General features: G+C 49.2%; 1 protein-coding gene across 1 annotated transcript in view; it reads right to left on the bottom strand.

Annotated features, from left to right (window-relative positions):
* pi4kab (phosphatidylinositol 4-kinase, catalytic, alpha b) overlaps positions 1-13,472 on the bottom strand; it is a 345,324-nt gene that overhangs the window by 282,299 nt on the left and 49,553 nt on the right. The window contains exons 6-9 of the mRNA XM_072473986.1: positions 8,926-9,188; positions 8,442-8,505; positions 6,470-6,618; positions 3,984-4,049 (exon numbers count right to left, since the gene is read on the bottom strand). Coding sequence (XP_072330087.1) covers positions 3,984-4,049; positions 6,470-6,618; positions 8,442-8,505; positions 8,926-9,188 — 542 coding nt within the window. The remainder of the gene's footprint in view (positions 1-3,983; positions 4,050-6,469; positions 6,619-8,441; positions 8,506-8,925; positions 9,189-13,472) is intronic.

Below are 13,472 nucleotides of genomic sequence, written 5' to 3'. Positions count from 1 at the left end.
CGCCCCCCTCTTCCGAAGTTGTTGGGCCAGCAGCCGGCTCGCCTTTTCCCCATATTCACATTGTATCCCCTGTGCCTTCCTCCACTGTGTCTCTGCCTTTCCCGTGGTCAGCAGGTCAAACTCCGTCTGTAATCTTCGTCTTTCCCTGTACAGCCCTTCGTCTGGGGCCTCCGCATACTTCCTATCCACCCTCAAAATTTCCCCTACTAATCTCTCTCTTTCTTTACCCTCTTGTTTCCCCTTGTGGGCTCTGATGGAAATCAGCTCTACTCTAACCACCGCCTTCAGCGCTTCCCATACTACTCCCACCTGGACCTCCCCATCGTCATTGACCTCCAGGTATCTTTCGATACATCCCCTCACCCTTCCGCATACACCCTCGTCCGCCAGTCGTCCCATGTTTAATCGCCAGAGTGGGCGCTGGTCCCTTTCCTCTCCTAGTTCCAGCTCCATCCAATGCGGGGCGTGATCTGAAACGGCTATGGCCGAGTACTCCGTTCCTGCCACCTTCGGGATCAGTGCCCTTCCCAAAACAAAAAAGTCTATCCGGGAATATACCTTGTGGACGTGGGAGAAAAAGGAAAACTCTTTACCCATCGGTCTGGCGAATCTCCACGGATCTACTCCCCCCATTTGCTCCATGAACCCCTTAAGCACCTTGGCCGCTGCCGGCCTTCTCCCGGTCCTGGATCTGGACCGGTCCAGCCCTGGGTCAAGCACTGTGTTAAAGTCCCCCCCCCCCCCATTAACAAGTTTCCCACCTCCAGGTCCGGGACACGTCCCAGCATCCGCTTCATGAATCCCGCGTCACCACAGTTCGGGGCATATACGTTCACCAGCACAACCGCCTCACCCTGCAATCTGCCACTCACCATCACATACCTGCCCCCACTATCCACCACTATGGTCTTAGCCTCGAACGATACACGTTTCCCCACCAGTATTGCCACCCCTCTGTTTTTCGCGTCCAACCCGGAGTGGAATACCTGTCCCACCCATCCTTTCCTTAGTCTAACCTGATCCGCCAACTTCAGGTGTCTCTCCTGGAGCATAACTACGTCCCAGTCTCTTTAAGTGCGCAAACACCCTTGCCCTCTTAATCGGCCCATTTAAACCTCTCACATACCACGTGATCAGCCGGATTAGGGGGCCATTTACCCCCCCCCTCGTCGACTAGCCATCCCCTTTTTTAAACCATCTCCTCACCCAGTTCTCACGCACCCGTCTGTCCCCCAGACGGCGCCCTCCCGTCCCGACCACCTCGTCTCGTATCAGCTCCCCCTTACTCTCAGCAGCAGCAACCCAGTTAATCCCAACCCCCCCCCCCCCCCACACAGATCCTCCTCTAGCTTGATTACTCCCCCCATATTGCTTCCGGAAGTCAGCTAACTCTGGCTGACCTCGGCTTCCCCCCGTTCATCCTTTGACCTCCCTGCGTGGGAGGCTCCCTTCCTTCCTGCGCCCTTTTCCCCGCCATAGTTTCCATAGCGCGGGAAAATACCCGCGCCTTCCTCTCGGCCCTGCCCCTAATGGCACAGTTCCCTCATTCCCCTTCCCTGTCCCCTTTTCCACCGGCGCCCACATTTCTTCATGTCCCTCACATCAGGGGGAGAAAAATTCCCCGTCCAACATTATTATACATTAGCCCTCCCCTCTCCCCACTTTACATTTCTGTGCCACCACCTCGCTACCCCTCTCCGAGCAATTTCTCAAGTCTAGTCCAATTTCTCTTCCTGAATAAATGTCCATGCCTCCTCCGCCGTCTCGAAGTAGTGGTGTTTGCCCTGATGTGTGACCCACAATCCCGCCGGCTGCAGCATCCCAAATTTGACTTTCTTCCTATGGAGCACCGCCTTGGCCCGGTTGAAACTCGCCCTCCTTCTCGCCACCTCCGCACTCCAGTCTTGATACGCGCGCATCACCGCGTTCTCCCACTTGCTACTCCGTGTCTTCTTAGCCCAGCTCAGGGACCATCTCCCTGTCCCTGTAGCGATGGAACTTCACCACTATTGCTCTTGGTGTTTCCCCTGCCTTTGGTCTTCTCACGAGGACCCGGTACGCTCCCTCCACTTCCAGGGGGCCCGTTGGGGCCTCAGCTCCCATTAGAGTATGGAGCATCGTACTCACATACGCCCCAGCATCAGCTCCCTCTGTTCCTTCGGGGAGCCCTAAAATCCGTAGGTTCTTCCTCCTCGAGCTGTTCTCCAGGGCTTCCAGCCTTTCTATACACCTCTTGAGTAGTGCCTCGTGCGTCTCCGTTTTTACCACCAGGCCCTGTATCTCGTCTTTGTTCTCGGCTGCCTTTGCCTTCACTCCACAGAGCTCCATCGCCTGGACCTTTTGTGTTTCCTTTAGTCCCTCGATTGCCAGTAACATCGCGCCAGCACCTGACATCGGAGGAACTCCTGCTGTTCCGGGCCCCATACCATCTGGGCTCCCTCGGCCACCATCTTGCTTCTCCCTTCTCTTCCCTGCCGCTGCTCCAGAGGATCCTCCGCAATCTGGCCACTACTGTCGCTCCTTTCCATCCACACCCGGGGGGACTCCTTCCTTTGTCACCTCACACTGGGTTTGGCCGCAAAAAATTTCCGTTGGGGCTCCCGATAAGAGCCCAAAAGTCCGTTGAAACGGGAGGTGCCGAAACGTGCGGCTTAGCTGGTCATCGCCGCAACCGGAGGTCTATCTCAGTAATTCTACACAACAGCTTCTGGTGCATTTGATTTCAACTTTGACATCAGGTGTGAGTGCACTCCGTGGCTGCCCAATGGTTAATCGGCACAAACGGAATTATCTTCTTCGCAAAGAGGAAAGTTCGTTCAGGGTGAACTTTGCACTCAAGGAAATATCAATCATTGCTGGGAAAACAGAGGACTTCCAATTTGAGCACCCACTCCAGCCCCGATATAGCCACAACCTTAATAGTGTGCAATTCTTACAAAAGCACAATGGGTTTTCTTCCTCTTGAGTATTTTGACGCCTTGCTGTTGGCAGTTCAGATGCTGCGGGTGTGATATTGTCGGTGGCTCATTGGGACTGATCTAGCTCAGTGGGCTAGACAGCTGGTTTGTGATGCAGGACAAGGCCAGCAGCATGGGTTCAGTTCCCGTACCAGCTGAGAATTCTGAATTCTCCCTCTGTGTACCCGTACAGATGGCGGAATGTGGCGACTAAGGAATTTTCACAGTAACTTCATTGCAGGGTTAATGTAAGCCTACTTGTGACAATAAACAGATTGTAATTATTATTTACCTATAACTGCAATTGGAACAGGCAGCAAAGGTAATGAACACAAGGCCAGCACAGAGTAAATTGGCAGCAACACCACCAATAGCACAGGTAAAACACTGAGCAAACTGAACTGCCACCATCTCGATCAGGTGAGAAATCGTGAGGCAGATCCTGAAAACTGGGGATCACTATCCAGCGCACAATGTGTGCAACTGCCAGGTATTAAGCACTTGATGGGACTCTCCGGCGTGATAACATGCATAAAGAGGGCATCCAGACAGAGGCTCTGCCTCCTCTGCACACCTGGTAGCCAGAAGCAGAATTCACATGAGCTTACAGACGGCAGAAATTGACCTCAAGATGTCAGAGTGCAACTCTGCTCCAGCATTGTGTCTCAATCCCCTTTTCAGAACAGCTCTCGGAGATGCACCAGCACGGTTGTTCCTTTCATTCCACCCATCCTGTGAGCTCCTTCAGAGGTGGCTGACTTCAACATGGATATTGAGCCACAGATCCTGGGCAGCCGGGAAACTAGTCCTTTGTGCCAATTAGGAAGTTAGGTGATGACTTGAACATCGAACTGGATTTTGTCCCTTTATTCCGTTTAGGGTTTGAACCCAGATCCTAGAAATGAGATGGCAGTGGGCAATCCACTATGGTCTCTGGGCCCCGTCCCAATCCTTTCACTTTCAACCATTTTAATCTGGATTCATAAACACAACAGTACAATTCCAACGCAATGAGTGATTTTTCACCTCGGTAACCTCGGCCAATGTTGCATCCAGTGTTTTCAAAACTGCCTCAGCTACGATTCGCTTCACCTAGGGGAAGAAATATGGAAAGAAAATTCAGTCATAAAATGAATCGGGCAATCGAACAAACAGGGGTTACACAGTCACCTGTGGGGGGGGCACAAGGTTTTTCATAGAATTTACAGTGCAGAAGGAGGCCATTCAGCCTGTCAAGTGCGCCTGGTCCTTGGAAAAAGCACGCAACCTGAGCCCACACCGCTACCCCATCCCCGTAACCCAGTAATCCCACCCAAACGTTTTTGGACACCAAGGGTAATTTAGCGTGGTCAATCCACCTAACCTGCACATCTTTGGACTGTGGGAAGAAACCGGAGCACCCGGACAAAAACCCATGCAGACACGGCGAGAACGTGCCGACTCCGCAGACAGTGACCCAAGCGAGTAATCGAACCCGGGACCCTGGCGCGGAGAAACAACAGTGCTAACCACCGTGCTGCCCCCATTAGAAAAACTGAAATCCAGCATTCAGGGTCCAGGGCAAGCTCATTTTAGTCTTGCCCTTCAATAAAACCAAAATAAAAATGAGAAGATAGGATTAAAGAAATCCACACCCTTGTTTTCTGGTGCTCGAAGTGAACAGCTCTCGCAAATGGAGAGATTGGACAAAAAGTATTATTCAGGTGAGGCAGTGTTAGAAGTCAGCAAACAATTGAACTTGGGTATACAGGCATAATTCAACCCCATTCCAAACTCATAAATTCTGCACTTGCATTTATAAATTCTCATACTCATATTCCTACTAAAAAATCATCATGTTGCAATTACGAGCGCTGACGCTCCAGCTACCTGTGTGCATGACAAGTGTCTGTCGGTATTATACACATTGAAAAAAAAAAATCACTTATTGTCACAAGTAGGCTTCAAATGAAGTTACTGTGAAAAGCCCCTAGTCGCCACATTCCGGTACCTGTTCGGGGAGGCCGGTATGGGAATTGAAACGTGCTGCTGGCCTGCCTTGGTCTGCTTTAAAAGCCAGCTATTTAGCCCAGTGTGCTAAACCAGCCCCAGTGATTCAGGAATTTATAATGGAACGGTTAACAGAGGAAATGTACATAGAGGGTAATGTTTTATCATCATAGAATTTACAGTGCAGAAGGAGGCCATTCGGCCCATCGAGTCTAGAACGGCTCTTGGAAAGAGCACCCTACCCAAGGTCAACACCTCCACCTATCCCCGTAACCCAGAAACCCCATCCAACACTAAGGGCAATTTATCATGGCCAATCCACCTAACCTGCACATCTTTGGACTGTGGGAGGAAACTGGAGCACCCGGAGGAAACCCACGCACACACGGAGAGGATGTGCAGACTCCGCACAGACAGTGACCCAAGCCGGAATCGAACCTGGGACCCTGGAGCTGTGAAGCAATTGTGCTATCCACAATGCTACCGTGCTGCCCATTGTACTTGAAGACTATACTCTTTCTGAGTGAGGATATGGATTATTATAATAATATTAACAGCTTATTGTCACAAGTAGGCTTCAATGAAATTACTGTGAAAAGCCCCTAGTCGCCACATTCCGGCGCCTGTTCGGGGAGGCCATACGGGAATTGAACCCGCGCTGCTGGCATTTTTCTGCATTACAAGCCAGCTGTTTAGCCCACTGTGTTAAACCAGATTTATAATATATTCCAATGAACATAGCCGGGCGTGTGCAGTCGCAAAGCTCAAAAACACTGGAGTTATTATTCCTTTCACAAAAATAATATTTTTATGTTTCACAAACAGAAAAAGATAGGGGAGCAGTCAGCACAATGTAAGTGGGAGGGATGTGTGAAAGCTTTATCAAAAGATGGGCTTCAAGAATGCACATATACAAAGATGATATTAGAAAAAAACAATTTCACGCAGCGAGAAGTTAGGTCTGGAATGCACTGCCTGAGTGTGTGGTGGAAGCAGCATTCAAAAGGGAATTGGACTGTTATCTGAAAAGGAATTATGTGCCGGGTTACAGGGAGAATATGTGAGACTGGCACTAAGTGAATTGCTCATTCGGAGTGTCATGTTCTGTAGACTGACCGAAGTGAACGCTGAACTACAGAACATGTAGGTTAAAATAATTTATTACATAACAAACTGTGTGGTAAGATAACTAGCATAAATCAACTAACAATCAAATAACACGAAACAACATCTCGTAGAACTACTGCAAAAACGTGTTATCTCCCAGCACGACCAACTCCCAACTCCCGGATTACCTGGTGACATGATGAGTTTAATGTCACCTAATGGTCGGAGGTCGTGCATAACATTATGTGCAAACTTACATTATGCATATCATCACACGGAGTGCTGGTGCAAATATGATGGGCCAAATGGCCTCATTCTCCGCTGTAACAATTCGGTGATACGGGTGCAGATAGCACACTAAGTGGAGAGATATTTGAAAGCGTCATCAAAAAGATGGATTTCAAGACTGTACATACCATTTGAAGTAGCTGGCGGAGGTACAATAGCGGAATATGAAATTCTTTTGTACTGCAGCCAGTAAACAGCGGAGAGACAGAGAAGCTCGAGCTAATGGTGGTGAAGTAATAATGAGGATCCACAGCACTGCCGTCGGGGAGGTACGAACCTACAGCACAGAAAGTCAAGATTCTTGATTACTCAGGAGATTAGAATCTAACCCAACTTCTTCCAAGAGCAATTAAAAATACAGGGGGAAATTGCTGGAAAATCTCAGCAGGTCCGGCAGCATCTGTAGGGAGAGAAAAGAGCTAACGTTTCGTGTCCAGGTGACCCTTTTATAACAAGGCCTTATGATGGGACTCAACAGGACCGGTGGCGCAGTGGGTTAGCATTGATGCCTCACGGCGCCGAGGTCCCAGGTTCGATCCCGGCTCTGGGTCACTGTCCGTGGGGAGTTTGCACATTCCCCCCGTGTTTGCGTGGGTTTCGCCCCCACAACCCAAAGATGTGCAGGGTAGGCGGATTAGCCACGCTAAATTTCCCCCTAATTGGAAAAACGAATTGGGTACTCTAAATGTAGTTTTTTTAAATGATGGGTCTTAACAGAGTAGATCTAAAATTTGCATTGGGGAAAAGGATTTAGGTTTTGAAATTGACTCGTAGCCGTTGCATTTCAAAAGAGCATCAAAGGTGGCAGAGAACATTTGCATTGGGGGGGGGGGGGGGGGGAAGAGGAGGGGGGGGAAAGAGTGTTGTTGTTCGCAGGCGGAAGTCATACCCCAATAATCGGCCAGAAAGTCAGAAGTGAACACTCAGCTGCCTATCTCACGCCAGTTTCCAGTCTGAACAAGACGCTGCCAGATTTGGGGGAAATTCCACCCTTGGACCTCCCTTTGGAAAACCACATCAGCATGGCTGGGTTCTGGGAACTAGTGGATTGTGCTTCTGCTTGAACTGAAAGCAATTCCTCGGTTTGGATAACAAAGGAGTTTTATTGTGCACCTCTAGCTGTGTATCTTTTATCTTGTGCATTTAAGTTTTATCTTTTCTTTTAATCAACATTTTAATTCTTCACATTTTAATAGCTATTACTGGAGTCCTGTGCTTTTGTGTTCAGTAGCTTTCCTTCCATGTTTTGACAGTACAGAAAAAAAAATTATGATCAGCTGAGAAGGATTGCAATCTGAGATCGGGCATGTTCAGCTTTAATGGCTACGGTCACAATAAGACATGATTAATGGCTTCTCACAGTCTATACAAGAATGTGTTATTTAGCACTCCGTTTCTCTATTCAATTGGTCACTTTACTCAGCTATTAGTCGAACATGACTTGCCTTTAACAAATTTGTGTTTTTGAAATATTATATTTTGATATATACTGACTGCAGAGTGTGGTGAATTCAGCCCAACGCATCACACAAGCTTGCCACCCTCCCGTTGATTCTGTCTACACTTCCCACTGCCTCAGGAAGGCAGACAGCATTGTCAGAGACCCCTCCCACCCAGGCTTTGCCCTCTTCCAGATCCTTCCATCAGGCAGAAAGTACAGAGGTCTGAAGACCCGCACATCCAGACATAGGAACAGCTTCTTCCCCACAGCTACTAGACTCCTCAACGACTCCCCTTCGGACTGATCTGTTCCCTGCAAGAACACTATTCACGACGCCCTATGCTGCTCTTGCTCATGTATTTGCTTTGTTTGGCCCCTTGTTCTGCACTGTAACCAATTACTGTTTATCGATGTACCGTTTGTCAATGTTCTCTGTTGATTATTCTTTTTTTGTCTACTATGTATGTACTGTGTACGTTCCCTTGGCCACAGAAAAATACTTTTCACTTTACTTCGGTACATGTGACAATAAATAAAATCAAATTAATCATTCATTGACACCGCACTATCACAACATAAGTCAGCGCATTTTAAACAGCTCCAGTTTTTTAAAAAACGCTGATGCAACCTTTGCGACATTAAAAGATGCTGCACCTTACCTTCAAAATAATGCAAATTGGACCGTCCAGGTGAACTCAGACCAGCAGCGCGCTCAGGGCTTGCCTGCAATATTTTTTTTTAAAAAGAACAATTACATGCAAAAAACTGCAAACTGAAGTGAAGCAACTGTATCAAAAAATGTGGTAATAGCAGCTGATTCAGCACATACAGGGTATTACACTTGGGGACAAAAGTGAATGCTTCAGGACTAAACAGTGCACTTATGAATGGAGTCGGCAAAAAAAACTATCTCTTATAATTTCCCAATACAAACTCTAGTTTATCAGTATTTTTATTTTCTTCTATAGTACAAAAGTTTATTTTGCAGAAAACTTTGCTTTTGCAACTAAAAAGCACTTCCCAAATTTTATAAGTTTGCGACCCGGCCAATCCACATGAATTTAATAGTGACGAAAGGGAGACGACATCTTTCACAAACTTAACGCTCACAGCAAACACTAAAATTGAATTGTTTTTTTTAACCTGGGAGACATTGGTCACACTATTGGTTTTGTGTCGTAGGCTATCACACGATTGGCAGGCCGTCAGAAGGGAGCTCGGCAGGATCGATCGAAAATCATTGAAGGAGCGACGCCTCAGTCCATCCATCTCATGGGGAGCTTTGAGTGATTGTGGTGTTATTTTGGGAAACAGCTTTGAAAGGAGGGATTCGTCCGTGTTACTGTATCGTCCAAACGCTCTGCCAATTCCAATCAAGCAGGGCACCGCGTATCTGCACAGGTTTTCTGCAAAGAGGCAAAACTTGTTGTTAGTACAAAACAAACCAACAGAATGCCGATGTTGAACTCAATATTTACAATTAATGTTTTCACAATAGCTCAATAAAAATAATTGATATTTTAGTGAAATCCGGCCATATTATCTTTTAAAATGTGGAAAATGAAACTTGTACACCTGATGCAAACTTAGAACTTATGATTGCAGCCTCTGAAATACTGACCATAAGACATAGGAGCGGAAGTAAGGCCATTCGGCCCATCGAGTCCACTCCGCCATTCAATCATGGCTGATTTCAACTCCATTTACCCGCTCTCTCTCCATAGCCCTTAATTCCTCGAGAAATCAAGAATTTATCAACTTCTATCTTTTAAAAAAAATATATTTTATTCAAATTTTTTGGCCAAACATAACAGGACAAAGTTTTTCCTTTTTAACAACAATAAAGCAATATAAATAACAGTGGCCAGTTTTTAACAAATAAATAAATAATATATAAACAAAAAACTAAATGGCAACTGCCTTATCAAAAATAATTACTCTCCAAAAATACAATCCAACAATCCAATATACATTACCTAGTACAAATATCTATACATATACAGAGACATCCCTGAGAACCCGCCCGAGTCCTCCCCCCACCACTCTCTCCCCCCCTCTCTCCCCCCCACCCCCTCTCTACCCCCCCCCCCCTCTCCCCCCTGGGTTGCTGCTGTTGCCTTCCCATTCCCTCTATCGTTCTGTGAGGTAGTTAATGAACGGTTGCCACCGCCTGGTGAACCCTTGAGCTGAACCCCTTAATGCGAACTTCATCCGTTCTAGTTTTATAAACCCTACCATGTCATTTATCCAGGTCTCCACACCCGGGGGTTTGGCTTCCTTCCACATAAGCAATATCCTTCGCCGGGCTACTAGGGACGCAAAGGCCAAAACATCAGCCTCTTTCGCCTCCTGCACTCCCGGCTCTTCTGCAACCCCGAATATAGCCAACCCCCAGCCTGGCTCGATCCGGACCCCCACCACCTTCGAAAGCACCTTCGCCTCCCCCAACCAGAACCCCTGTAGTGCCGGACATGACCAGAACATGTGGGTGTGGTTCGCTGGGCTCCTCGAGCATCTCCCACACCTATCCTCTACCCCGAAAAATTTACTGAGCCGTACTCCAGTCATATGCGCCCTGTGGAGAACCTTGAATTGTATCAGGCTTAGCCTGGCACACGAGGACGACGAGTTTACCCTACGTAGGGCATCAGCCCACAGCCCCTCCTCAATCTCTTCCCCCAGCTCTTCTTCCCATTTCCCTTTCAGCTCATCTACCATGATCTCCCCCTCGTCCCTCATTTCCCTGTATATATCAGACACCCTACCATCCCCCACCCATGTCTCTGAGATCACTCTATCCTGCACCTCCTGCGTCAGGAGCTGCGGGAATTCCCTCACCTGTTGCCTCGCAAAAGCCCTTAGTTGCATATACCGAAATGCATTCCCTTGGGGCAACCCATATTTTTCCGTCAGCGCTCCCAGACTCGCAAACATCCCATCTACGAACAGATCCCTCAGTTGCACTACCCCAGCTCTTTGCCATGCTCCAAATCCCCCATCCATTCTCCCCGGGACAAACCTATGGTTATTTCTTATCGTGGACCGCACCGAGGCTCCCGTCCTTCCCCTATGCCGTCTCCACTGCCCCCAAATTTTTAATGTTGCTCCACCACTGGGCTTGTGGTGTATTTCTTCGGGGAGAACGGCAACGGCGCCGTCATCATTGCTTGTAGGCGACTTCCGGGTGCGGCGATGACCAGCTGAGTCGCACGTTTCGGCAGCTCCCTGTGAAACTGACTTTTGGGCTCTTGATAGGAGCCCCAACGGCAATTTTAACGGCTGAAAACACCGTGCGGTAAACCAGAAGGGTGTTCCCCCTGGACACGGATGGAAAAAGGAGAGGAAAGTGGCCGGATTGCAGCGGATCCTTTGGAGCAGCGGCAAGGAAGGCAAGCAGAAACCAAGATGGCGTCGGAAGGTGGCAGTTTCATATGGGGCCCTGAACAACAAGAGTTTTTGAAACGCTGCGTGGAGGAGATAAAAAAGGAAATGAAGAAAGAGTTGTTGGCCCCGATATTACAGGCGATTGAAGGGCTGAAAGAGGAACAAAAGACCCAGGAGCAGGAGCTTCGGGTCGTGAAGGCGAAAGCAGCAGAGAATGAAAACGATATACAGGGCCTGGTGGTGAAGTCGGAGATACAGGAGGCACGCCAGAAACGATCTGTGGAGAGGTTGGAGGCACTGGAAAATAACGCAAGGAGGAACAACTTGAGGATTCTTGGCCTTCCTGAAGGTGTGGAGGGGGCGGACGTCGGGGCATATGTGAGCACGATGCTGCACTCGTTAATGGGAGTGGAGGCCCCGACGGGTCCGCTGGAGGTGGAGGGAGTATACCGAGTTATGGTGCGAGGATCGAGAGCAGGAGAAGCTCCCAGAGCCATAGTGGTGAGATTTCTCCGTTTTAAGGATAGAGAAATGGTCCTTAGATGGGCGAAGAAAACTCGGTGTAGTAAATGGGAGAACGCGGTGATCCGCGTCTATCAAGATTGGAGTGCGGAGGTGGCGAGAAGGAGGGCGAGCTTTAATCGGGCCAAAGCGGTACTTCACAAAAAAAGATAAAGTTTGGAATGCTGCAACCGGCAAGACTGTGGGTCACATATCAAGGGAGGCACCACTACTTTGAGACGGCGGATGAAGCGTGGACTTTTATTGTAGAAGAAAAATTGGAATAATTGGACAACGAAAATGAACGTTTGGACAAAGTGGTGGGACGAGTGGGGGGGGGGGGCGAAGAGGGATTGTATGATTAATCCTGCGGTATGGTAACTTTTCTTTCTCCCACAGGTGGTGATGGGGGGAGGTGGGGAGGGAGAGCAGATGGGGCGTTGGCCATGGGAGGCGGGGCCGAGGGAGAGGCGCGGGCTTGGTTCCCGCGCTATGATAATTATGGCGGGAATAGAGAAGCAGGAAGGAGGGGGCGCCGCACGGGGCGAGCCGTGATCACGGGGGGAAGCCGAGGTCAGCCAGAGTTTGCTGACTTCTGGGAGCAACATGGGGGGAGTAATTACGCTAGCGGGGGGTCTAGCGGGAGGGGGGGGGGGGGGGGGGAATTACTGGGTTCCTGCTGCTGGGGAAAGGGGGGAGTGGGTACGGGAAAGGATGGGCGGGGGGGCACCGTCTGGGAGAAATACAGCTGCGTGGGAACTGGGCGAGAAGCTGGAAAAAGATGATGGCTAACCGGCAAGGGAGGGGGGGTGGGAAGCCCCCCAACTCGGCTGATCACGTGGAACGTGAGGGGGCTTAACGGGCCGATAAAGAGGGCACGAGTACTCGCACACCTTAAGAAACTTAAAGCAGATGTGGTCATGTTACAGGAAACGCACCTGAAACTGATAGATCAGGTTAGGTTGCGCAAAGGATGGGTAGGGCAGGTGTTCCATTCGGGGCTGGATGCGAAAAACAGGGGGGTGGCTATATTAGTGGGGAAGCGGGTAATGTTCGAGGCAAAGACTATAGTGGCGGATAACGGGGGCAGATACGTGATGGTGAGTGGCAAATTACAGGGAGAGATGGTGGTGTTGGTAAACGTGTATGCCCCGAATTGGGACGATGCCAATTTTATGAGGCGAATGCTAGGACGCATCCCAGACCTAGAGACCGGAAAGCTGATAATGGGGGGAGACTTTAACACGGTGTTGGAACCAAGGCTGGATAGGTCGAAGTCCAGGACTGGTAGGAGGCCGGCAGCAGCCAAGGTGCTTAAGGATTTTATGGAGCAGATGGGAGGGGTGGACCCGTGGAGATTCAGTAGACCTAGGAGTAAGGAGTTCTCGTTTTTCTCCTATGTCCATAAAGTCTATTCACGCATAGACTTTTTTGTGTTGGGTAGGGCATTGATCCCGAGGGTGAGGGGAACGGAATATACGGCTATAGCCATTTCGGATCATGCCCCACACTGGGTAGACTTGGAGATAGGGGAGGAAACAAGAGGGCGTCCACCCTGGAGAATGGACATGGGACTAATGGCGAATGAGGGGGTGTGCTTAAGGGTGAGGGGATGCATTGAAAAGTACTTGGAACTCAATGACAATGGGGAGGTTCAGGTGGGAGTGGTCTGGGAGGCGTTGAAGGCGGTGGTTAGGGGGGAGCTTATATCAATAAGGACACATAAAGGGAAGCAGGAGAGCAAGGAACGGGAGCGGTTGTTGCAAGAACTTTTGAGGGTGGACAGACAGTATGCGGAAGCACCG

Source organism: Scyliorhinus torazame, chromosome 1, assembly GCF_047496885.1.
Source record: "Scyliorhinus torazame isolate Kashiwa2021f chromosome 1, sScyTor2.1, whole genome shotgun sequence".
Taxonomy (NCBI): domain Eukaryota; kingdom Metazoa; phylum Chordata; class Chondrichthyes; order Carcharhiniformes; family Scyliorhinidae; genus Scyliorhinus; species Scyliorhinus torazame.
The sequence above is the reverse complement of the archived record's forward strand: the minus strand, read 5'-3'. Positions and strand labels throughout refer to the sequence as shown.